The sequence below is a fragment of the Giraffa tippelskirchi genome, chromosome 5 (genome assembly GCF_054371585.1).
Source record: "Giraffa tippelskirchi isolate mGirTip1 chromosome 5, T2T-mGirTip1v1.2.pri, whole genome shotgun sequence".
Lineage (NCBI taxonomy): Eukaryota > Metazoa > Chordata > Mammalia > Artiodactyla > Giraffidae > Giraffa > Giraffa tippelskirchi.
This window is the reverse complement of record NC_137279.1, coordinates 127,899,609-127,926,687: the sequence shown is the minus strand read 5'-3', so window position 1 is coordinate 127,926,687 and position 27,079 is coordinate 127,899,609. Positions and strand designations below refer to the sequence as shown.

The 27,079-nt window shown below is 39.3% G+C and overlaps 2 protein-coding genes across 22 annotated transcripts in view; one reads left to right on the top strand and one right to left on the bottom strand.

Moving 5' to 3' along the window:
- Positions 1–2,456: 2,456 nt before the first annotated feature.
- On the bottom strand, positions 2,457–11,297 carry LOC145504920 (uncharacterized). Its single transcript, XM_081486376.1, has 2 exons — positions 10,394–11,297; positions 2,457–5,541 (listed from the first exon to the last, which is right to left on the bottom strand). The coding sequence occupies exon 2, from the start codon at positions 3,226–3,228 to the stop codon at positions 2,788–2,790; it is 441 nt and encodes a 146-aa protein (XP_081342502.1). The 5' UTR covers positions 3,229–5,541; positions 10,394–11,297; the 3' UTR covers positions 2,457–2,787.
- FNBP1L (formin binding protein 1 like) overlaps positions 2,467–27,079 on the top strand; it is a 135,415-nt gene continuing 110,802 nt past the window's right edge. For 15 of the 21 annotated variants that reach the window (XM_081486319.1, XM_081486318.1, XM_081486322.1 and 12 more), the window contains exon 1: positions 2,467–2,636. In XM_081486319.1, coding sequence (XP_081342445.1) covers positions 2,613–2,636 — 24 coding nt within the window. In that variant the 5' untranslated portion in view covers positions 2,467–2,612. Of the gene's footprint in view, positions 2,637–2,940; positions 3,160–27,079 lie in introns of those variants that run through there. The other 6 variants (XM_081486333.1, XM_081486332.1, XM_081486335.1 and 3 more) reach the window with 3 other exon arrangements.

Here is a 27,079-nt window from a genome sequence, read left to right as displayed (position 1 = left end):
GAAAATGCAACAGTCCAATGACTTATCATGGAGTAGAGTTCAAATATATGCCCGAGGATACAATGCATTAAATGACAATTATTTTTCATAATAAATAAGAAGACAGTATAACACTTTTTAAAATTGCTAATAAGCTTGTGTAATTTGAGCCCCTTCAAGTTTAACCAGTAGAATGGCTCCATTGTAAAAATATATAGAGAAATTTCGAATATTATTCCCTTGATTCCTTCTTAGTGTTGATTATCTCAAAAAAATATAGTGTTGATTACCTCAAAAAATATGTAGTTTCTGTGAAACAGAAACTACCTGGTGATGAATTCCCAAAGTAGGTCAAGCAGCAAAAAGATATAATTGGTTTGACAGAATTTTAATCACTTAATGATGCAAAACATGATTTGGGGGTAATATCTGGAGTATATTAATAATAGATTGCTCTTATACGAAGGAGAGTTTGCTTTCAAGATGCTAAAAGTCATGTTTTACCTTTTTTAGAGATAAAATGATGTGTTTGAACTGCTCACAAAATACCTGGTCATGGGTCCATAAAGATTAAATCTTGTATACAAAAATAATTTAGTACCCAATGTATTTTGATTATGACAAAGATCAACAGCCTTATAAGCTGCCATACTGCTAATATATATTTGTGTGTGATTATATATATGTGTGTAAAACACCTCTGGGTGTTTGTTAGCCAAAATGTTCCTATAGTATTTTATGATAATGTAGACTAACAAAATTTTTTTTTGAATTTGATGGCCCCAAACCTAACTTTTTGAAGAGAAATTAATTGTTCTAAGTGTGGAGTTCTGTTCAGAAATTTTGGAAGAAGAAAAATGCTCATTTAGGAAATAAAGACTTTATGTACAACTGGGGAATTGTGTAAACAGTATGGTTGAGGATAATCTTTATTGTGAACAGTAGATTATTTTACTTTTGAAGGGAAAGCACACCATTTTTTTTAAGAGAGAGGAGCGGTGGATAGCAATGTTAGGTGATATAAATAGAAAAATGTTGGAAAGAGAAAAGTGTTTAGTCAATGTTTAACAGCCTTTTCACTGCATAGCACACTTCAACATTTAAATATTGGCCATAACTCACTTGGAAGAGGGTATTTGTATGCTCCAGTTGGACTCAGAGAACTGCGGAAAACAATTTAGCAAGAGTGGTGGCTGGACAGTCAGGAAGGCTCAGGATATTTACCTCAAACCCAGGAGGAAGTACTGCTAGGCAGGAGCAAGGATTAAAGCAGAAGAGACCGGGGCACCTGAGCAAGCCCTATAATAGGGGAGGAGTTTCAAATGCTGACTAGTCAGTTGGGAGAACTTAAAAACACTCAGCTGTCAAGATGCTCTGAGGAGTGCTCTACTACTAGTGACTGGATTGAACTGCTTATGTGTGTGTGTGTGATTAGGAGACAAGTAATTAATGCTCAAGCATTCGTTAGGAAGTTGCTAAGCGTATTTTGATGTCTAATAGCAACAAGTCAAACTTGCTGACTGCGGTTAATGATTACTCAGAAGGACCGGGAAGTAACTCCACAGAGAAAAAAGGAAATGGTGGCCCTGCATCCAAGGTTACCATATTCTGAGTGAAAGATATCCGGAGTTCGGAACAGGTTCTTTGAGCTACCGGTTAGGAATCTGCCTCCCATCCAACTCCCACGCGCGAGGTGCCCATTCCAGAAAAGGGGCAAGCTCTCCTTTCCTGCAGGTGACACCGCGGGTCACATTTTCCATTATCTTCCATCTCCTGTCCCGGGTCTCCTGCATTGCAGGCGGATTCTTTACTAACCGAGCTATCAGGGAAGACCCCTGTCATCACAACAATCCCAAATGAATGCTGAAAAATCTACTTCTTTTTATGATTTCCTGGCAGAACTTACAGAAATATTTTATTAAAAACAGAATCAGAGGCACGTTGCAATTATATTTGACGTTATACACGTTTTAGTGATTCCCAAGATCACCTTAACCATTAAGACTTTTTTTTCTTATAAATAAAATACAACTCGCCACAATCTAAACCCAAGGATTCGGATGAGGTTTCCTTGTCTGGGTTTCTCCCAAGCTGAGAAGGCAAGAGGGAGTAAAGAGTCGCCTCATTTAAGGGGGCACAGGGCAGAGAAGGGCGGTGGGCGACTTTTCCTTCTCTCCCTTTCCTGTTTGGAGACAGATATTCGAGTGGCTGCGGCGGCGGTGGGACAGTCCGAGCCCGGAGGTAGGGGAAACAGAGACTGGGCGGGAAAGAAGAGTTGTGCGAATGGTACACCCTCCAGTCAGAGTGGACCCTGCCCGCCTCGGCGGGCAAGCACGGGTCCTCCCAGATCCCAGGGTGCATCGCGCCCCGCCCCCTCCCCTCTCCTCGTCCCGCCTCCCCTCGGCCCTGGCCCCCTCCCAGCCGGCTCCGGGAGGCGGGGACGCGGCGTCGGCGGCGGCTCCTCCAGTCGCGTCTTTCTCACTCACTGGGGAACCCGGCGGTGGCGGCACCTTTGGAGGCTGAGCAGCCGAGCCGCGGGCCCGCCAGTGGGAGGTCGGACAGACTGACGGCACAGCCGACGGACGGACGGACAGCGGGGCAGCCAGGCAGCTCGAGTCACCTCAAGATCCGCCATGAGCTGGGGCACGGAGCTGTGGGTGAGTCGGGGAGAGGGGCGCCCCGCGCGGACCCTGGCCCGGGAGGGACTCGGGCTGGGCAGGCGTCGGCGACCAGAGCGCGTCGGGCGGTCCCCGGCGCTGGCAGAGGGTGGGAGTACTGCTGTTCTTTGTGTGCGGACCCCTCTTCTCTCTAGGCAGGGCTTGAGAGGCTTCTGGTCCGCGCTCCCGCCCCTGCCGCGGCGGTGGGGCTGAGGGCAGCGAATTGGACGGCTCGGGGAACTGCCCCCGGTTGCCGCGTCCGCCGCCATCCTGTTGGTTTCCCTCTCTCCTCCGCGTTCACTTTCCGGACGCCTGGCTCCGTGCCGGGCCGCGCTTCTCTGCCTTTGTACCTCCCCTCCCAGAGGCGGGGGAGGGGGCCCATTGTCCCAAAGGGGCGCTGTTCGCGGGCGGGGAGGGGGCTCGCCGCGGCCCAGAGCCCGGGCGAGGGTCCCTGGGGCGTGGGCGTCTCCGGACCGAGGCGACGCGGGGAGCCGCGAGGCACCGCCCGCTGCCGTCGCCCCAGGTAGGGGGAGCCGGGCGGCTTTGTTCGGAGTCCGGCCTCTGGCCAGCCAGGCCCAGCCCACACGCCCATTTCCCTCTCCTTGTCTCCGTGCTCTGACCGGAGTGGCTTCGGGGACTCTAGCTGGGCCACCTCTGGCTGCTATCTTGAGCCAGGGGGGTGGCTTTTGTAATCTGAATTAAATCGAGTGATCGATGGGGAAACCAAGTTCCCCAAAATAGTAAGGCTTCCCGATTGCCTTACTTCCCCTCCGTTGTTCTTTTTTCTCACTCCTCGCTTTTCTTTCTTTTTCCTACTTGCCTTTCTTGGGTTCTAGACAATGCCCAGTGTCTGGCCAGGTGCGGGTGGACTGTAATAGGTCAGAGAATTGGCTCGTGACGCCTCCACGGGAAGGGTGGAGGTGTGGCGGGCAGTGATTTCTCAGGTGCCGCGGAGGGACGGAGAACGTGGGGGCGCTGTCCCGAGATCCTTCTGATTTCAGCCATTCCCCTTTTTATCCCACCTGTGCATGTTTTCCTTGCCTTTTGTTAACCAGGATCTCCTGAAATCACTGCGAGAGGAAGTTTTTTGTCTCCATGCATCCAGTTAGGGTGGCAGTGAAGGCAGATCGGTTAATTGAAGGGCGCAGTGTTTTATGTTTCACGTTTTACTCACAGATTGGGAATCTTAGAATTGAACTTTAGCGTTCATCTAGTTGATGAACTTAAGCCAGCCCAGAAATCTGCAACATTCTAGGCGAGTGTTTGCCCATTCTGTAAACACACCGCCCAATAGAAAATACCCCAGGGGCCTCTTCATTTACGTTCTTAGATAGCATTAATTACACCTGTATTGGGGAGGATTGTGTAGTAAATTATGTGAGCTTTAATTTTTCACTTTGGTTCGAGTCTCAGGCATTATTGATCTCTTCGCATTGACATAGGACATTCTGTAATTGATTATAGTTTGTCCTAATTAAAGGAAAAGAACATATTTATTTTCCAATTTTATAATTAGAAAATATTTTTATTTTTGCATGCTTGCATGATCCACGTTTCAGAGGAGGAAAAATGTAAGCAGAATACTTTAAAAAAGTATAACTAGTAAGACAGTGGAGGAATATTGTTTAGATTTAACTTAATTTAGACTGGAAAAAATTGCTTTGTATAACACTGTTGAAAAGCAATTTTAAGGAGAAACAAAATATTTTAGTGAAGACTAAAATGTGATCTTTAAAAACATTTAAATTTAAAAATATAATACAATCAGAAGCAGTTACCTATCTCCTAGTTCAGTGATTTACGTTCAGCGTTTAAGTAGTTTTTCGGCAATTTAAAAAGGTAAAGCATAGAAGAGGTGAGAATTTCTGTTATAACTAAAAATTATTTTGTGTCCTTTTGAAATAAAAAAATTAATTTTTCTCTTAAAATTTCATATATCTCCGGGTTTTAACTTGTTTTTTAGTGGTTTGAGGGAAACATTAGGAATTAAATAACGTGGAATCAACTAATATCAACTGGATGCTTACACCTTAACTAAGTAGAAATTGGTATAGAGAACTGTTTGCACCAGAAGAGGCCTTAGAAAAATTTGAGATTTCCTGGGTTTTTACAGTTATTTATTTATTTAATTTTGGCTGTGCTGGGTCTTTGTTGCTGTCTCTAGTTGCGGAGACCAGGGGCTTCTCTTTGCAGTGGCTTCACTTGTGGAGCTCTGGTTCTAGGGCATGCGGGCTTCAATAGTTGCGGCGTGCCTGTTCAAGTCGTAGCTGACTCTTTTCGACCCTGCGGACTGTAGCCTGCCAGGCTCCTCTGTCCATAGGATTTCCCAGCAAGAATACTGGAGTGGGTTGCCATTTCCTTTTCCAGGGCTTCTTCCGACCCAGGGATCGAACCTGTTTCTTTACCAGTGACTCACCTGGGAAGCCCCAGGTTTGAGCAAAATTAATGTCAGGGAAACATTAATAAAAGAATGTAATTCCGTGGTTGACCCATATTCACATTGATTTAATGATAAAGAAGCTATTTGAAGCATTCATACTTGAATTCCTAGTCTGGTAAAGAAATTTGGATTCCTTCTGTCACCAGTAACTGCACCCTTATCCCTGCTGTGCGAATCCTGTGTGCTTGGCAAAGCATGCACTAGATTGACTCAGACTCTAGTACCTCAAAATTAGGCACAAATGGTTTTAGTTGTGGCAGGTGGGCTCAGTATTGCTGTTCTCTGGCTGTTTTGGAGCATGGGTTTAGATGCTCTGCCGCATGTGGGATCTTCGTGAATCAAGGATTGAACCTGTGTCCTGCATTGGCATGGCATAGATTTCCTGTTGTCGTTTTTATTTATTTATTTTTACAAATCTCAGTTTTGAATAAGGATATTGTGCTTCGATATGATTGTAACAAACACCTGCTCTTGCCATTGAGGAATTTGAGGCCGGGAAAATTCTATTGAAAATTTCAGTTTAGAAACCAGTTCTTAATATTATTTTCATCCGTAGGATCACAGTATTGTCCCAAAGTTAAACCTCACTGAGAACATATTGTTACAAAAGAAAATATGATAAAGCAGTTATGCACTCTAACTTGTTTATTTCTTATAATATTCATTGGAGTTTATTGCTATCTTAAGTCTTACGTTAAACTTGAGAATAAAGTTATAAAATTAAACCATTCTAATACTGACTCTGGGTTACAGAACTAATAGTAATAGGCTAAATTGGTTGTGTCAGATTTTTGTTTGGGGATAAAAGTTAACTGGTAATAAACTATGCTTTAAGAGATTTCTTGTGTTCCAAATGGGCATTTAAGTAAGGTAGTGAATATATGCTAGGGACTCAGTTCTGGGTTCTGTGGTATCACTCAAAGAGGTGGCACTCATTTCTTCAGGATGTATTGTTTATTATGTTGATTTGTTTATTACCATAGGAAGAATGGTAGATAGAGAAGTCTAAATATGAATTAATAATTTTGCAAAGCATAGATTTTGTAATGATTAGCCCTTTTTACAAATAAGGAAATTAGAAACTGGAGAAGTCCTATCTTTTATTTATTAGGAGATAGCTTTTTAGTTTTTTGAGGAGCAAGTTAAAGGTCAATGAGAAAAAAAATCAATTTATGTATGGATCGTGAGTGTATATATAGATAGAAAAAAATGTTTGCGTAAGTCACATTCATATCGTGATTTATTAAAAAATTTGCTCCCTCCTCACTGGGGAAATGAGGGAACTAGTCTGGAAATTAGGAAGTAGATTCAAATGTCTGACTTAATTTATAGGGATATATAAACCTTTTTTGTGCCTTAGTTTCCTGGTCAATGATTTTTGGCCCTTAGTTTTCAGCGTGTATAATTTGAAAGCCATTATTTTCATCATGTTTCTAGCTAGGTACGTATGACAAAGCTCATGATTATCTTTTTGGAAGAAATTTAAAAATGTGCATTGGTTGATAAATTCAGTGAATTCTTTATTTTAAACTTCTAGTCTTAACCCTTTAATGCTTCCTATCTTTGGTAGCACTTCTGTATTAACACTTATATTGTAAACGTGTAAAACTAGACATGTCCTTGAGTGTAGGGACTGGGTTAATCTTTTTGTTTTCACTAATACAGTGACTGTTGGTGATCGTACATGTTTGCCCACTTGAATTAATAGTTAATTGCATTACCCAGAGTATTGATTACTGATTAATAATTGGATCCTTGAGGAAGCTTTTGTGGTTCCGAAAGCCTTAGTAGGTGATGATAAATTTAGGTGGTCTAATTATTAACAATTAAAGAAGGTCTAAATGATCTGAAGCCAAAATGATGAACTCAAGTTGTAGTATTTGGGTTAATAGTTTTTACAGATTGGGAAAAAATTCACCTCTAACGGTAGTTCTTGTAAATTCACCTGATAATGTGACTGCCAAAACAGCCAGTGAAATGGTAACTTGACTGGCTGTGGTGATCATTTTGAAATGTTTAGAAATACTGAATCACTATGTCATATAACAGGAACTAACATAGTGTTCGGAGAAGGCAATGGCACCCCACTCCAGTACTCTTGCCTGGAAAATCCCATGGACGGAGGAGCCTGGTAGGCTGTAGTCCATGGGATCGCTAAGAGTCAGACATGACTGAGCGACTTCACTTTCACTTTTCCTGTTCATGCACTGGAGAAGGAAATGGCAACCCACTCCAGTATTCTTGCCTGGAGAATCCCAGGGATGGCGGAGCCTGGTGGGCTGCCGTCTATGGGGTCGCACAGAGTCGGACACGACTGAAGCGACTTAGCAGCAGCAGCAACATAGTGTTGCAGATAAGTTAAAATTAGAAAACAAACTCACAGAGAGATTCATGGTGAGGGTAGGGGAGGAGAGGAAGGAAATTGGATGAAGACAGTCCAAAGGTATAAACTTCGAGTTTTAAGTACTAGAGATATAATGTACAATGTGGTAAATATAATTAACAGTATTGTATATTATATATGAAGGTTTCTCTAGTGGCTCAGTGGTGAAGAATCTGCCTGCCAATGCAGGAAACGTGGGTTCAATTCCTAGGTTGGGAAGATTCCCCCAGAGAAGGAAGTGGCAACCTACTCCAGTATTCTTGCCTGGGAAATCCCATGGACAGAAACGCCTGGAGAGCTACAGTCCTTGGGGTTGCAAAAGAGTCAGACACGACTTAGCGACTAAACAACAATGTTATATAGGAAGATTGTTAAGAGAATAAATCCTAAGGGTTAAATTTTTTTAGTTCTTTAATTTTGTATCTGTATGGGATGATGTTCATTGAACTTATTGTGGTAATCATTTTATGATGTATGTAAGTCAAATCATTATGCTGTACCTTAAACTTATATAGTGCTGCACGTCAGTTATGTCACAGAAAAACTGGAAGAGGGGGAGAAAAACCCAAATAGCTGATGAAATCGTAGGCCACATGTCGATTTTTATAGCTCAAAGGAGTTTGGTCCCATTGTAGTCTATCGTGTTTAGACCAAATCTTGGTTTTACTTAAGATTTTTTTTTAGAATATACTTACCTAGAGGAGGCTGACAAAGAAAACTCCTAATCTTGTGAGCTGCATTGTTTTTTCAAAGGCCATGAAACTACTGTAGAAATTTGGTTTAAAAAAATGAGATAATTATTGAGTGTCTATTATGGGGAAACACTGAGTGTTGTGTGTGCTTAGTTGCTCAATCGTGTCCGACTCTTTGCGACCCCATCAGGCTCCTCTGTCCATAGGGATTCTCCAGGCAAGAATATTGGAGATACTGCCCTCCTCCAGGGGATCTTCCCAACCCAGGGATTGAACCCAGGTCTCCTGCATTACAGGCGGATTCTTTACCATCTGAGCCACCAGCGAAATGCGATATATAGTAAGATTTATTAAGGCTTGTAATGTCAGACTTATGAATTAGAGTCATTTTGAGGTGATACTACTTTCCTAACTCTAGAATATTCCCCTATATTGATATCACTGTTCAGAATATCCTCTGTTGACCAGTTCCTCCTAACCCCCTCCCTCTAGAGTATACATTCTGGATATTACCTTTCTTATGGGACTACCACCTTATATTTATTTCTTGCATATTCAAGTCTTTGGAAAATAGTAATGGTATAAATATGTCTTGCATTACCTTTTTTGGGGTAGAAATTGTTGTGTTCAACATTGTATTACTGTCGTTACTAATTAAGGAGGGAGACAGTCGATCAAGACACTTATTTATGCTGCCATTCTCTCCTAACAATAATAAGGTGGAGGCTGGAGAGTGAGCCAATCTCCTCTTCATTGCTACTTAAACCACTCATTTCCACTCCCCTCCCTTTTATCTTAAAAAAAGAAAGGCACTCTCTTCTTCCCCCAATCTATAAAAGATAGGTTTGGCTGGAAACTTAAAAGCCTGTTCTGCCTATTTTTTCTTATCAGCCCCTGCGTGCAAGCAGAAAATAGGGCAAGAGAATAATAATGGTTTGTAATAATGGAGCAACTTCTGTGTGTACTCACAAATAGTATCTTATTTTATAATCTTCAACTTTAAACATTTTCATCTCACTAGCAAAAAACAAAAAGTCCTCTTTTGGGGAACATAGTCATATTTGCTGTATATTAAAAACTAGTAGGAAAATATTATATAAAATGTTTTTGTTTTATAGGAAACAAACTTGTTCCGTATATTAGCAATTTTCATTTAAGTTCTTGATAGAGAACTAGTCAGACTTTTAACAGTACCTTGTGAAATATGTGCAATATTAGTACATATTTGTTATAAATGTATAGAATTAGATTTTCCTATTTTTGGCACACCATTATTTTGTTGTTTCGGGACCATAAAAGTCATCTGTTTTGTTCCTTTTGTATTCTTGCTGTATTCTGAATTTGTAGAAAAGGAATAGGTATGTAATAAGCACTGAAATATTTGTTGAATGAGGGAATTAGTGAATTGCTAGAACTCTATCATCAAATCATGTCAAAACGAAGGTTATTTTAGTGTTTTTTCCCCTAACATGTATATTTCTCTTATTTTTGTTTAATATTAGGGGCCCTTTTTATAATCTGAAATTTAATTACTTCTGTTTTTTCATATGAAGTTTCTCAGTTTAGTTAGGTGTTGAATTCTCATTTCCTTGATTATTTGAGTGCAAATGATTATCTTATATATAACCTATTTGACGGCCCTTTGGATTCTAAAAATGAGAACAATGTCTGTTACATGCTTTGACTGTTAATGGGTCATTATGTATGAATAATGTGAATGTAAGTGGTCTGAGAGTTAAATGAATTAAGAAAACATAAAAGATTGATTTTCAGAGTACAGAAATTATAAGGTGATTCTGATAGATTTTTAAAAAATGTTACTGGTGGCTAGTTGAGATTTTTTTCCATTATAAATTATAAAAATAAAAATCATTGAAACTGCTATAGTAAGTAGCTTTTAAATAAACACAGAAACCATTGCTTTTGAATAATCTTCAGGACTTGGACCACCTAAGATGTTAGATGTTAACTTAGACCAAGTTAACATTCTTTACTATTTGCTGCTGCTAAGTCACGTCAGTCGTGTCTGACTCTGTGCGACCCCATAGACGGCAGCCCACCAGGCTCCCCTGTCCCTGGAATTCTCTAGGCAAGAACACTGTAGTGGGTTGCCATTTCCTTCTCCAGTGCATGGAAGTGAAAAGTGAAAGTTAAGTCGCTCAGTCCTGTCCGACTGTTAGCAACCCCATGGACTGTAGCCTAACAGGCTCCTCCGTCCATGGGATTTTACAGGCAGGAGTACCGGAGTGGGTTGCCATTGCCTTCTCCATTACTATTTGAAAAGACTGAATATAATGAATATTTGTTAACTTTTTTTAATACGAAAATTTTATTTCATTTTCATTTAAAGTAAATGCTTCATTACAATATAACATTCATAAAGTATACAGTTTTTATATGTATCTTAAGATTTAAAAACATAGAATGAATGCCCTCTTCCATGTCACTCCCACCAAGAGCAAGATACAGAAGTCTTGCTTATGCCAGCCCCACTAAATATCCCCCAAAGGCAGTCATTATTCTGACTTGCATTGCCATTGATTAGTTTTGTAGGTTTTTTTAACCTCACAAAAATGATATGATATGTACTGTTTTCCATCTGACTTCTTCCATTTAACATGGACTCTGTGAGAATCATCCTTCTCTGATTAGTTTGTAGTATCCCATTGTATGTATAAGCTTTGTATTTTCTTCTGCCACGTGCCTGGGGTCACTCCTAGTTTGTTGTTCAGTTGCTTTGTCATATCCAACTCTTTGCGACCCCATGGACTGCAGCACACCAGGCTTTCCTTTCCTTCACCATCTCCTGGAGCTTGGTCAAGCTCATGTCCATTGAATCAGTTATGCCATCCAACCATCTGGTCCTCTGTCATCCCCTTCTCCTGCCTTCAATCTTTCTCAGCATCAGGGTCTTTTCTAATGAGTTGGCTCTTCTCATCAGGTGGCCAAAGTATTGGAGCTTCAATTTCAGCATCAGTCCTTCCAATGAATATTCAGAGTTGGTTTCCTTTAAGATTGACTGGTTTGATGTTGCAGTTCAAGGGAGATGGACTTTTCCTCAGGATTGCAATGTACTGGTTGTAGCTCCAACCATCATATCTGCTTTTAAGACCAAAAGAAAAAGGAAAAATAGAAAAAGAAAAAAGGAACATCAGCTGTGTCTGCCTCTTTATCAGGAAGGCAAATACTTTCCCAGAAACCCTACAGCAAGCTTTCCTTTAGGTTTCACTGTCCAAAGCTGGGTAAATTGCCACCTGGACAAAATTAGGATTCTATTAGAAAGAATATAAGACAACCCAAAACATAGAATTTATAGTCTCTGTCCCTAAGGAGTTAATGATGGCTTCATAGATACACATCTATATCCGTCTATATCCAGCAGCTATGTGTATATATTTGTAGATACATACATAGTTGAATAATAGCATGGGAGTTAAGAAAAGGTATAAGTGACAGCAGGTATTTTAGAGGTAAATTCTTAAGGGGTCTAACACAGCCCACCATCATTTTAAGAGACCTGGTGGGTGAAGGACTTAAATGTCTCCATTACAGTCTAGTGGCTGTTTCTTGATTGGCACACTGTGCCATGCTGACATCACTTGAATGTTTTGAGCAAGTACCCACAATCGGTGGGCAGGGCATACTGAAATGACCTGTCCTCAGACTGAGTAAAGGCACTGTAGGGACTGAGGAAAGGGTGCTGAAGTAGGAATCTACAAGTTTATTTGTGAGTGAAAAGTCTTCCTGGATCTTGGAAATAGTGAAGATCTCTGATAATTTCCCAGGTCTCTTGGTCACCTGGATATAATGCCAAACTATAAAACTTTGCAGAGAAGAGGCCATCAGCCAGTGGGATTAGTGGCACTTACTTAAAAATCTTTTTTTTTCTGTCTTGAAATTCATACATTAGAATGGTACATTTGTTACAGTTAATGAACCATTATTGATGCATTATTATTAACTAAAGTGCTTAGTTTATTCAAATTTCTTTAGTTTTTACCTAGTTTATTTTTCTGTTCCACATTACATTCAGTTGGCATGGCTTCTTAGGCGTTTCTTGTCTGTGACATTTTTCTCGGACTTTCCTGTTTTTTGATCCGCTTGAGAGTTTAGAGGAGTACTGAAAGTGAAAGTTGTCAGCCAAGTCCGAATCTTTGCGACTCCATGGTTTGTAGCCTGCCAGGCTCCTCTTTGGAGGGAGTTGCCATTCTCTTCTCCAGGGGATCTTCTCCACCCAGGAATCTGGGTGGAGTCTCCTGCATTGCAGAGTCTCCTGCGTTGCAGGCAGCTTCTTTACCATCTGAGCTGCCATTTTGGTCAGGTAAAATTGTAGGATGCCTTTCTTTGGGAATTTGCTTTTTTAGTCATGGTTAGACTCGGATTACTGGTTCTGGGGAGGATGATCATGTGCCATTTTCATAGGATGAAAGAGTACGTATTATCAACAAGATTTATCATTGTTGATACTGATCTCAGTCACTTGGCTGAAGTAGTGTTTGTCAGGTTTCTCCACTGTAAAGTGATTCCTCCCACCTTCAAATGTACTCTTTGAAAGGAAGTCACTATGGATAGCCCACTCTTAAAGAGAGAGAAGTTAGGCTCCCCCTTCTTAGGGTGGAGTGTCTACATAATTTATTTGGAATTCTTCTGCATGGAAGATTTGTTTCTTATCTCCCATTAATTAATTTATTCAATCATTTATTTATATCAGTATGGACTCAAGGATATTTATACTTTGAGTTATATAATCCGGTTCTTCATTTATTCTTTTACTCAGATTGGTCCAATTTTGGTCAATGCGAAATCTTTCAGTTGGTTCCTGTAACACATCTCCATTAATAAGGATTTTTTTAAAAGCACTTCCTTACTTTCTGAGACTACAAAATGGTACAGATTCATCTTGCATATTTCCTGCCCCAGTCCTAGAATCAGCCGTTTCTGTAAAGAGCCCTGGTTCCTTTTATTGGAGAACGATATTAGAAAACAATATATGGTGTAAGTGAAGAAAGCAATATTCCTAAATCAATGTTATTGTATGTAAAATGTGATTTTAAATATTTGCTTGTAACTATTTTAATAAACTAAATGTTGTAAAGAAAAAAAAGAAAACAATATATGGATGCTAGATGAGCTCATTGTTACTGGGATTTTATTTGTTTTAGTTTCAGCTGATAAAACAAAGAAATATATGTGTATACTAACTTATGTATATACACATGAGTATTTCTTTATGCTAACCATCTCTGTTTGTATATTAAGTTAAATATGAATTCTTCCTGATATCTCCAACTCTAATCCATTACCACATATATTCTTCTAGCCTGTTCCCTTTGTTTATCTATAAATTCTTACTCTAACAACTCTTATTTGGCTGCATCCATTTGCTTGTTCCTTTTCACTATATATGTATAGCAGTATTGGAGTTGTTAGCCTATAGCCCTCTGGGAATCAACTTTATCAACTAAAGTATAGTACATATGTGCAGTTCCTTTTCCCTTTAGTTTTACACACTGTTCATTTTCAAAGTTACTTAGTTCAGCACCATTCCCCTCATCCCCAGTGAGATAGTTTCATACATTTGTAATTCATTTAGGTTCTCTTATTACAATCTGCATTCTTTCCTGGGATCCTTTGATTTTCTCGATGATTTTTTTAAAAATTGCATATATTAGGGTTCTTTTTTTGTTCTGTGAAGTTCTGTAGGTTTTGAGAAATGTATAGTGTCATGTATTCACCATTCCAAGAATCATGTAGAAAAGTTTTATGTCTTACTCCCCTGTGGCCTATCTCATCCCTATTAGGATGGATGTCTGCTATTAAAACAACAGAAAATAATTGTTGGTGAGGATGTGAAGAAATTAGAACCCTTGTGCACTATTGGTAGGAATGTAAAGTGGTGCAGCCACTGTGAAAAACAGTATGGCAGTTTCTCAGAAATTAACCATAGAATTACCATATGATTCAGCAATTGCATTTTTGGAATGGAAAGAATTGAATGGAAATTCAAAAGAATTGAAAGCAGGCTCTTGAAGAGATATGCATACATCTATGTTTATAACATTCACAGTAGCCAGATGGTAGAAGAAACCCAAGTATTCATCAACAGATAAATGTAAAAGCAAAATGGGGTATACATACAGTGAAATATTATTAAGCCTCAAAAAGGAAGGCAACGCTGACATAGCTACAAAACATTGATGAATCTTGAACATGTTATGCTATCAGTGAAATATGTGTGTGGGCTCAGTTGGAAACCCAAGTGAAATAAACCAGTCACAAAAAGACAAATACTGTATGATTTCATGTATTTAAGGTGCCTAGTCAAATTCATAGAGAAAAAGTAGAGTAGTGGTTGCTGTTTAATGGATGTAGTCTCAGTTTTGAAGATGAAGAGAATTCTGATGATGGTTGCACAACAGTATACATGTACTTAATATCACTGAATTGTATATTTTTAAGATGCTAATTTAAGATGATAAGTTTTGAGTATTTTACTACAGTAAAAAATAAATTCTTCATCCCCTTGCCAATGACAACAGACCTCCCCAACTCCTACCCCCCGTGCTGTACCTGTTCATCCTTCCCTATCCCAACCACTGATTTTTTAATAGACTTTTTAAAGAGCAGTTTTAGGCTCACAGCCAAGTTGAGAGATCTCCCATATGCTACCTACTCCTACATATGCCTAGCCTCCCCCATTATCAACATCTTCCACCAGAGTGGAAGATGAACCACTTGATTACAATTGATGAACCTACATTGACACATCATTAATACCCAAAGTTCATAGTTTACATTAGGGTTCACACTTGGTGTTGTAGGGCTTCCCTGGTGGCTCAGAGGTTAAAGCGTCTGCCTGCAATGTGGGAGACCTGGGTTTGATCCCTGGGTCAAGAAGATCCCCTGGAGAAGGAAAAGGCAACCCACTCCAGTATTCTTGCCTGGAGAATCCCATGGATGGAGGAGCCTGGTAGGCTATACAGTCCACGGGGTTGCAAAGAATCGGACACGACTAAGCGACTTCATTTTTCACTTCACTTGGTGTTGTGCATTCTGTGGGTTTAGGAAAATGTATGATAACATGTAGCCAACATTATTATATCATGCAGAGTAATATCACTGCCCTAAAAATCCTCTGTGCTATTCTTCATATCTCCTTCCTCCCTAAGCGGTGACCACTGATCTTTTCTTCTGTGACTTTTCAATTGCCCTAAGAAGAAAGTCAGTACCCATTAGGAATCACTCTCTGTATCTCCCTCTCCCCTACCACCAGCTTTAGGAAACCACTAATGTACTTTCTCTAAAAATTTGCTTATTCTTGACGTTTAATATGTCCATAATATTTATAAATAGAATCATACAATTTGTGGTCATTTGTGATGCATTTTTCAATAAGAATATTTTCAAGGTTCATCAGTGTTTATAACACAAATCAGTAATTCATTATTTTTTTTATTACTAAATACTATTCCATTTTATGCATATACCACATTTTATTTACCCATTCTTTGGTTAATGGATATTTGGGTTGTTTCTGCTTTTGGCTATTGTGAATACTGCTGCTTTGAAATTTGTGGCTAAGTTTTTGTGTGGATGTATACTTTCTCTTGGGCATGTACTTAAGAGTGGAATCTCTGGGTTATATGGTAACTGTTTAACTGTAGGACTGTTTTGCATTTTACATTCCCACAAGCAATATTCTTCACATCCTTATCCTTGCCAAAACTTACCAGCTGACCTTTTGATTTTGGATATGAAGTGGTATCTCACTGTGATTTTGTTTTTACCTTATGACAAATGGTATTGAGGAACTTTTCATGTGCTTATTGTGCATTTGTATATTTTTAGAGAAATGTCTGTTAAACTCAGTTAAGTTTTAAATTTAATGTTCATTTTAATTTGCTATGGTAGTATTAGTAAAAATATAAACAAAACCAGTATTGATAGCATTAGTACTATATTGAGAAAAGAATTTAGTTGTGATGCTGAGAAGATACTGTTCCCTGGCGGCTCAGACCATAAAGCGTCTACCTGCAATGTGGGAGACCTGGGTTTGATCCCTGGGTTGGGAAGATCCTCTGGAGAAGGAAATGGCAAGCCACTCCAGTACTCTTGCCTAGGAAATTCCATGGATAGAGGAGCCTGGTGGGCTACAGCCCATGGGGTCACAAAGAGTCGGACACGACTGAGCAACTTCACGTTCTTTTCTTTCTTTCGTATATTTGAGGCAGTGTATCTTTTGGAGACTCAGGTTAAGGTGTTCTGTCTAAAACCACTTTATAGTAAATGGCAGAACTAGGATATGAATTCTGGTATTTGTATTTAGAACCTTCATTCTTTACCATCAATGTTATACTCACTATCTTTATCAAATTGCTTTGTTGAGAAGCCAGCCATCAGTGTATATGCAGAGAGGTTATTTTTTGTAGGTCCTAATAATTTGCCTTCAAAAATTTGGGCTTCCCTGATAGCTCAGTTTTGAAAGAATCTGCCTGCAATGCAGGAAACCCTAGTTCGATTCCTGGGTTGGGAAGATCTGCTGGAGAAGGGATAGGCTACCCACTCCGGTATTCTTGGGTTTCCCTGGTGGCTCAGCTGGTAAAGAATCTGCCTACAATGCAGGAGACCTGGGTTTAATCCCTGGGTTGGGAAGATCTGCTGGAGAAGGGAAAGGCTACCCACTCCAGTATTCTGGTCTGGAGAATTCCATGGACTGTATAGTCCATGGAGTCTCAAAGAGTCAGACACGACTGACCCACTTTCACTTTCAATAATTTGCCAGTTTACCATAAGGAATTTTAGAATATTGCCCACTACTTTATAGTGCATCCTCTATGAGGCTCATGGGAGAAATTTCTCTCAAGCATTTTATTGTATAGAAACTGTTTCCTATGACTGTTTCACATTTCCCACTTTGAACTTACGGCTAGAACACTGACTATCAGATTTCTGGTTTATTGTTAGCAAATATGTAGGGTTTTTTGTTTGCATTCTGTTTACAAATTCATTCTTGTTATCTTGTCTTTATTTTTTTCATTTCTTAAAATTATTTTATCATGCTCTTATTATTTTCACAAGTCATTTTAAAGGAAAGTGTTAAGTAATAAATTAGTGAGAGATTTTAAGCCATTTTATGTAATTCTGCCAAATGACTTTTTAAAAGAGTTAAACTTGGGAAAGAGAGGACCTTAAAATTTGGAACATGTCTCTGTGCCAGGCATTCTGATATTCTTTTATTTTCATGCCAGCTTTATGAAGTAAGTGGTAGTATTTTCATTTTATAGAAGTTGAAACTAGTATAAGAAAGGTTAACCTTTGTCATGCAAAGCTAAAGGTTTGTGTGACTCTAAAGCCCCCTTCCCCTTTTTGTAGTGCTTCTAATGGATCTAATTTACCCAATTGTAACTGCATTCTAAAGCTTGGCAGCTGGAGGATAGAGCTGAGGCCATTTTGAGTTTTCTCAAGTGGCAGAATCTGACGTGACCTCTACCTGTTTTAAACTTTTCTTGATATCTAGAATCATGATACATATTAAAAACCACAAAACTGTAACATTTGTAAAATAATACCTGCCATCAGGTGAGGTTAAATGAGTGGCACAGGTGTCAGTTATTATTCATTTATTTAATTCAACAACTTGATTGGTTGTTGAGCTGAGCCCTAAGGATATAATGTGAGCAAAAACAGGCATGGTGGAAAGGATAGCTGTTAGTCAAATAGGGACCCAAAGCAATAAGTACTGTGACTGAGAGAAACAACATTCTTTTAAGGTGATAGTGACATAAAAACCCAACCTAGCACTAGGAAGGGTCTCCCTGTGGAAAAGATGTTGACAGAGATCTGAAAAATGATTAGGAGCCAATAGGCAACAAGTATATGGGAGAGAGCAGAAGGGTGAGTTCAGATAGGGTATAGCATGTGCGAAGGCCCTCAAACATAGGGTATGTGGCCCTTTTCTCAAATAGGAAAAACAAAACAAAAAGCTTCCAAAATGGCTAGAACAATAAAATACAAATGAAGATGTGGTTGAGGTTGATGGAGTAGACTGCCATTCACAGAGCACTTAACATAGTTAATGTAATCCTTATAATGATTTAAGGTGCACATGTTGTCCATCTTACATATCAGGAAACTGAGAAGTTAAGGTGGCTTGTCAGAGGTAACACAGGTGATAAATGGCAGACTAGATTTGAATCTAGGTTTGGGGCCCCAGAATTAGTGCTCTTGACAATTGTAGCCTGGCATGATCACTCTTGCATTTGAAAAGATCACTCTAGCTACAATTGAAAAATGAATTCGAGGATGACTAAAAACCTGAAAAGACCAGTTAAGAAACTACTGAAGTATTCCCAGAAAAGTATTCCAAGAAAAGCTTGGTATAGTGTGATGATAGGGAAGATACAAAGAAGTAGGTGGTGTACTATTTTACAAAGTGAATGAATGAAAAATTAAGAAAAAGGAGTCTGAACCACATGTATAAATATGGCAATATGCTGCCTTACTAAATGTTTTTTATAAGCAATAATTGTTGAACTATCTGTTGGAATAAAAACTGGGGCAGATATAAATCATATAGGTTTATTTATGCTACTACCAACCAAGATTTTTATCTTAAACACATGAAAGAAAAAGATGTCAATCTACAAAGTAACAGGTTGTAGATAGCCATTTTATAACCTTGGTACACTTGATGCTATAAAGCTCTTCTAGTTCTTATTAGACCTTTAAATATTATTATTATTTTTTTTTTTTAGACCTTTAAATATTCTTAACCAAAAATAAATTACAATACAAAGCTATTATTGCTTCTCAGATATGGGAGTAAAGGAAAAATGCTGTAAATATAAATATAAGTGAATTTAAAGGAAGAGATCATTCATTGTAAAATTGAGAATCATAGCCTTCCTGAGCAATAAAGGCAGACGGGCAGAAGAGATATACTTTGGTATAGTTTGAAAAATTCATATTTCTGTTTCAGATATCCAACTGTACTCATAGCCTGCATTAATGAATTTTGTGGTTAAAACATTTTTATCCTAGTAAGCTAGATGGTATAATAAGACATTAACATCTATTTTTAATATCCTACCTTTTATTTCTTTAGTCTCATCCTTTCTATAATTCTGAGTAGCATATAGACACAGATTACCTAATTATTTAATTGTGACAAACTTTATCTTTTAAAATATTGGGCTGTAAAACATTCAAAGTCACTTTGGTTTTATAATAAGCAAACTAAATGAAGGAAGAATCCTTTATTTAGGGATAAGTAGGGAAGTGATCGGAGAAGGCAATGGCACCCCACTCCAGTACTCCTGCCTGGAAAATCCCATGGATGGAGGAGCCTGGTAGGCTACAGTCCATGGGGTCGCTAAGAGTCAGACACGACTGAGCGACTTCACTTTCACTTTTCCCTTTCATGCACTGGAGAAGGAAATGGCAACCCACTCCAGTATTCTTGCCTGGAGAATCCTAGGGACGGCGGAGCCTGGTGAGCTGCCGTCCATGGGGTCGCACAGAGTCGGACACGACTGAAGCGACTTAGCAGCAGCAGCAGGGAAGTGATAGATGGAGGCTATAAAATAGAATCTGAGGTGAATGGCAGGATATTTCCCTTCCACCTTCTGAGCAACTCAGCTGAGGTTGAGCAAGATTGGTTTCCTCACAGAAAATCAAGGTTGGAAGCGGTGATGGTCTGGAGCAGGGTTTCAGAACCTTGAGGTATTAGAGTCGTAAGGAGGGACTTGTGTGCTGGAGGGTGACCTATAATGTTAAGTCAGGGCTTAAGCGGGGTGAGGATAGCCCCCAAATTAGGAGATGGTGTGCTCAGTGAGTGGTGTGAGAGTATGAGTAAGATGAAGAGGATGACCATGTGAGAGGGTTGGGAGAGTGGTATTTACATTAGTGAAAAAGTAATTGCAGTTTCAGACTGTGAATTTTAAATCATTATAACTAGGCTCAAACACATTTTTATTAATCAAAATAGGAACCATTACAGTTAACTCAGTTTTGCCAACAAGAAATAAGTGTGTTTATTCCTGTAGCATAAAAATCTGTACTTTAGGATTCGACGAACTCTTGGAAAACATTTTCTGTATCCTGTTGGTTGGGGAGAGGTCAGGTGAATATGGCGGATGAGGCAAAACTTCATAGCCCAGTTTGTTCAACTTTTGAAGCATTGGTTGTATGAAATGTGGGCAGGCGCTGTTGTGGAGAAGAATAGGGCCCTTTCTATTGATCAATGCCCAGCTGTAGGTGTTGCAGTTTTCGGTGAATCTCATTGATTTACTGAGTATACTTCTCAGATATAATGGTTTTGCTGGGATTCAGAAAGCTGTAGTGGATCAGATTGGCAGCAGACCACCAAACAGTGACCATGACCTTTTTTTGGTTCAAGTTTGGCTTTGGGAAGTGCTTTGGAGCTGCTTCTTGGTCCAACCATCGAGCTAGTTGTCACTGATTGTCATATAAAATCCAATTTTCATCACATGTCTTAATTCGAGAAATGGTTTGTTGTTGTTGCATAGAATAAGAGAAGATGACACTTCAAAGTGACAATTTTTCTGATTTTCGGTCAGCTCATGAGGCACCCACTTATCGAGCTTTTTCACCTTTTCAAACGTTTGCTTCAAATGCCAAATGACTGTAGAATGGTCAATGCTGAGTTCTTGGGCAACTTTTCGTGTAGTTGTAGGAGGATCAGCTTCAGCAATGCTCTCAGTTGGTTGTCAACTTCTGATGGCTGACCATTATCCTCCGCATCTTCAAAGCTCTTGTCTCCTTTGTGAAACTTCTTGACCTCCCCCACTGCACTGTACTTTTGTTACCAGTTTCTGGGCCAAATGTTGATGTTTCCAGTTGTCTCTGCTGCTTTACAACCCATTTTGAACTCAAGAAAATCACTTGAATTTTCTTTTTGTCTAACATAATTTCTCTAGTCTATAATAAATATAAAATAAACAGCAAGTAATGTCATTAATAAAAACATGAAGTGACAAATGCACATTAAAATGATATATAATGTAACCACATTTATTTAAAAATGTATTCCAGTGTCAAATGGCAAATTTCAGCAGTGTAAAACCGCAATTACTTTTGCACCAACCTAATAGCTATAACTCATTGTAGTGATTGGGTTATACTGAGTGGAAGACATCTGTGCAGGAGGCAGCCAGGCTCAGGGTGGTGGAGCGAGAAGGGGAATCCAGTGATGGTTGAGCACCAGTGGTGTCAGCCTAATACAGAGTGTCCGAGAAGGGAGCAATGGCAGCAGTCTAACAATGATGTGAAGACTGAGTTCAGCCAGGAAGATACCTAGGTGGGGAGTAGTGGCAGTAGCAAAGGGAGATTGGTTACGTATTAGGGATCATTTAAGTGAGTCAACGAATATATTAAGGATAAAAGGAGTCAGGTTTTTCAGTTTGGAGAAGGGAGTTACAAATATTGAAAGGGTGTTTGTGGTGTTAGATTGGAATTGGAAATATTGATGTGAACTCAAGGTTTTCAGTATATTAGGTAGATAAAGAGGTAAATGTGTGTCTGTCTATATCTACCTATGTGTATGTGTGTGTACATGCACTCAAGGTCTGTTCATTGAGAGGGACTTGGAGTAGTGATACACCTATAGCAGTCAATGAGAGTATCTATTATCCAACTCCTGACTTCTGAATATCTTTCTCCACTAAAAGGAACAGAGTTCCTTGGGGAAATAGCTGATTCCAGGGCTGGGGCGGGGAAAATAAAAGATGAGCTGAAGTATTTTGTGTTAGGAAGTGAGGAAGTGTTCAAAGAAGGCTGAGAAATGTGAAAAACAGGTGTCAGCCTAAAGGGGCTCCCACTGGCCAAATGTGGGACAATTTGAGCATCAAAATAAATTATGATGGTTATGAATGATAGTACATGGAATACAATAGGAGCCCATGACTTCATGCTGATGTAAATAAGTTGAAAGTCTGAGAAAAAAAAGTATTTCATAGTTTTAAAGTTAATTGCAAAGGGAAAAAGTAACTTATATACTGGAAAGCTCAGGCAGTTATTCCCTTAATCAAGTGATCAGTTAGCATCACCCGTAGTGGGACTTATTGAGGTCATTTGTCACCTGATTGGATGCAGTGAGAAGGATGCTCCATTTCCTGCCGCATAATCTGAATGGTGGGGACAGATTAGACAAACTCAAATCAATGGTCATTCGACAAAATAACTGGCTTTAAACCTTCAAAAGTGTCACAGTCATGATAGATAAGGAAAGATTTGAAGAACTATGCAGATAGAAAGAGACTAAAGAAAAGTGGCAATAATTGTAACATTGTTCTAGACCTGGTCCTGTTGTTGTAAAGGACCAATTGGACCAGTTGAGAAAACCTGAATGGAGTCTGAGGGTTAGGTGATAGTGTTGTATCAGTGTTAATTTTCTGATTTTGATGGTGACATTTTTGTTATGTTGGAGAATGTTCTTGTTTGTAGAAAATACACATTAAAGCATTTGGAGGTGAGAAAAAGTAAGTGGAAAGTGTGAGAAGTAGAAACAGCAAGTACACAAAACAACTATTTGGAAGAGTTTGCTAAGAAAGGAAGCAGAGTAGGAGAGGTATATGAGACCATGGTCTTAGTTTTTGTCTTTTTTTTTTTACACATGAATGATGTTACAGGATGTAGGTTTATGAATGAGAAAGATGTAGAGGAAAGAGAGAATGATAATGCAGGAGAGGATATAATTTCAGAAGCAATGTACTTAACTAAGAAATGGCATGAGATCAATGCACAAAAGAAGAACCTTATCTTGGGAGCAAGGACCAGTGGAACAGAAAAGGCAGAGTACAGGCTGATAGTTTAATGATGCAAATATGAGATAATTATAGGTAATTATCAATTTTCCCAGTGAAATTATCGAATTTCCTAGCTGAGAATGTGGAAAGGAAAGATGGTACTGGAGGTTTCATGAGAAAGAGGAAATGAGAAATAGTCATTGTGAAGAGTAGGGGAATGAATAGACCAGGAAAATGTAATGGGATCAAACGGTAACCTGAAGGCCCTCATGAGGTTTGTGATCAAAAGCTTGAAGGTGAGACCAAGTAGTGCAAATGGCACAACCTGCTGTTCCTACCTTCTCTTCCCACACAGGTCAGTTCTTGAAAGCATTTCTGTTCTTTTAAGTAGTTTTGAAATAATGTCTGGGCTTCTAGTCTCTTGGCTACTTCTTTGCTGAGGTAGAGTGGGAGCTCTATATTATAAGAGGATTAGCAGCATCTTTGGCCTCTGTCCTCTAGATACTAGTAGCAGTTCGCCCATTCCCCCCAACAGTTGTGACATCCAAAAATGTCTCCAAACATTGTTAAGTGTCCCTTGGGTGAGGATGGGTCAAAATTGACACTAGTTGAGAATCATGTTGTAGAGTAATTATTTTTTAATTAGTAAAAGTTGTATATCTATCTTTAAGTTTGGCATATGTCTGCTTGTATATAAACAAACTTATCTTTAAACCTTAGTGAAAATTTGGATATAATTTGGATATAATTGATTTTTATAAATTTAAATCATTTTAAGTAAACTGTTATACTCTGATAGCAGCCCCTAGAAAGATTTTTAGTGACTTGAAATGAGTGTGTGAGTGCTAAGTCTCTTCAGTCGTGACTCTTTGTGACCACATGGACCGTAGCCCTTCAGGCTTCTCTGTCCATGGGATTTTCCGGGTAAGAAGACTGGAGTGGGTCTCCATGCCCTCTTCCAGGGATCTTCCGAACCAGGGATCTAACCCAGGTCTCCTGCATTGCATATGTGATATGTTTATGAGAATGAAAAAAATTCTTAAATTCAGTTAAAAAAGTCTAAAGGTTCTGTAAAACTAGAGTCAGTATTGATCATTCCAAATTAGTAAAAGTAACTAATTGAACACTTATATATATAGTTACATATGTTCATTTGTTGTTGTTGTTGTTTAGCTGCTAACTCATGTCTGACTGTTTTGTGACTCCCATGGGCTATAGCTGCCAGGCTCCTCTGTCCATGGGATTTCCCAGGCAAGAATACTGGAGTGGGGTGCCATTTCCTTCTTCAGGGTATCTTCCCAACCCAGGTATTAAACCTGTGTCTCCTGCATTGGCAGGCAGATTCTTTACCACTGAGTCACCAGGGAAGCCCTATGTTCTTTTACTTTTCGTAAAAACACCTCTATCAGGTAGGTGGTATTTTCCCTTACTTTACAGATGAGTAAAGTTCAGTTTAGTTCAGTCGCTCAGTCGTGTCCGACTCTGTGACCCCATGGACTGCAGCACACCAGGCTTCCTTGTCTGTCACCAACTCCCAGAGTTTCCTCAAACTCATATCCGTCAAGTTGGTGATGCCATCCAACCATCTCATCCTCTGTCGTTCCCTTATCCTCCCGCCTTCAGTCATTCCCAGCATCAGGATCTTTTCATATGAGTCAGTTCTTTGCATCAGGTGGCCAAAGTATTGGAGGTTCAGCTTCAGCATCAGTCCTTCCAATGAATATTCAGGACTGATTTCCTTTAGGATGGACTGGTTGGATCTCCTTGCAGTCCAAGGGACTCTCAAGCGTCTTCTCCAACACCACAGTTTGAAAGCATCAATTCTTCAGTGCTCACCTTCCTTTATAGTCCAACTCTCACACCCGTTCATGACTACTGGAAAAACCATAGCTTTGACTAGACGGACCTTTGTTGGACACAGAGATTAAGTAGTTTAGGCAAGATCCAAGAGTCAGTAACAGGTGGGATTGAGATTCAAGCCCAGATGTTCTGTCTTCAGAATCTAAACTCTAGACTAGTCTGTTATTCTGTCTCCAGACGCTGCTGGTGGCAAATGTTCTATCCTGGATTAACCTCCATCTGCCAGCCAGGTCTGAAATAAACAGGTATATATAACTAGAAAAAATATACACTACAATATATCAGCTGAACAAAGTATTTGGAAAATAAATCTACCATGAAAACTTAATGTTAACTGTGTTCCAGAATCAGATATTAGGGAGTTAAAAAAATCATAAATAATACTGTTCTCTTCTACAACTCTTGATAACTGAGAAAGAGCTGGGTGTTATTTGCTTTTGTTCTGAATGTTTCTTTCAACAAGGAAAAGGTTACAGTGCTGAAATCATGAATGTGCTATATTAAATCTATTACCCTATCCTAGTTTTAGTTGTGTACATTTCCCAGAACCTCAAAATCTTTTCTAGGCATGGAGAAAGAATAGTTTAAAAAAAAAGTTTAAAAATTAAAAATTTACTTTATTCAACACATATTTATTGAGCATTTACTATGCACAAACACTGTGAGCTTTAAAATCACAGGGCTTGGAATAAATCACGTTCTCCAAACCTAGGACTTGCTATGATAGTAACTCTAAGTAACAGCACTCTATGTATCATGGTGGTTCCAGTTAAAAACCTAGCTTTTTGCCTTAGTTTCTTGCCAGTATCTTGCTTGTATTTAGTATCTTAATCTCTCTGGAGAGCTGTGGCCTTATACCCTTTTCAAGTTCCTGCCAATATTCCACTCCTGGCATCCTGCTATTCTTAGAATACTTCACTCCTTGAAGTGAGATGTACTGTTCTTAGTAAATCTGCCAAATAAACAGGTTCCTGAACCCCGTGGACCCCTCTACTTGATTTCTCAAGAAGATTTCTATCTGGAACTTTTATGCCCAGATTGACTGGATTGGACATTCCTGTGACCAAGAATTCCTAAATCATACTTAAGTTTATACGTACTGTGGACCATTGTCCCCAAACCCAACTGTATCCCAAAATTCCTGGACACCTTACCCCATAGATTGATTCAGTAGGTCTTGGGTGAGACCTAGAATTCATTACCTTTAAAGCACCACAGGTACTTCTTATCTGAGAACCAGTACTTGGGAATCTTGGCTTTGAACTGTTGATCTCAAATGCTGGTTGCGTAACAGATGTTTCACTAATATTGCAAAAAATGAGAGAAATAAGTACTACTTGGTGATTAAGAAAATAAGCTATTAATTATCCTAATTTAAAGGACTGTCTGATTCTGAGATTGTGTCTTTTCTTCTTGTTTAGTCGCTCAGTCATGTCCCACTCTTTTGTGACCCCATGGACTGTAGCCTCAGACTCCTGTGTCCTTGGGATTTCCCAGACTAGAATGTCTTCACTTGAAAGTGAAAGTGTTAATCGCTCAATTGTGTCCGACTCTTTGCAACCCCATGAACTGTAGCCCTCCAGGCTTCTCTGTCCATGGAATTCTCCAGGCAAGAATACTGGAGTGGGTAGCCATTTCCTTCTCCAGGAAATCTTCCTGACCCAGGGATTAAGCCTGGGTCTCCTGTGTTGCAGGCAGACTCTTTACCATCTGAGCCATCAGGGAAGCCCATATCTTCTCTTGGAGGGGGGCGGTATTGACAGTTTCTTTGATAAAATGACAGTGAGTAGAGGCAGTAATTTATGTATTTTATTTGTTAAACTTGTTGAAACAAACACAAGGTTGATAACTGTTTGTTATCCCCAATATCTAATTTGAAATTACACTGGTCATGAAATTCAAAAGTTCAGGAGCCCCTTGTCTTAGACTACTCAACTACCTAGTCAAGTGACACACCCATGAAGTTTCCCCAAGGGCCAATTTCTCCAGTTTCACTGGAGTGGCTGTTCACTCTTCTGCTTTCTACCCCAGATATCCTCAGAATTATGCCCCGTACTTTGTAACCTGGATACTTGGTAAGTGCCTCTACTTTGGGGCATTCAAGGTCTTCTAGCTGTGAGAACATCCTGTTAAAAAATTGTATACAGGTTGTTAACTTTTTATTGATAATAACAAACATTAGACTGTTAAGTCAAAGAGTTTTTAGTAATTTAAAAAAGCAGTAATAAATAACCAGTGAAGATTTACCGGGTAAAAAAAGAAAAACAACTCCCCAACCAAAAACAATAGTAACAGAAAAAAAG

Coding starts and splice junctions, on each gene's coding strand:
- LOC145504920 (XM_081486376.1), bottom strand. CDS start 3,228: ATGGGCGTGTGGGCTGGGCCTGGCTGGCCAGAGGCCGGACTCCGAACA.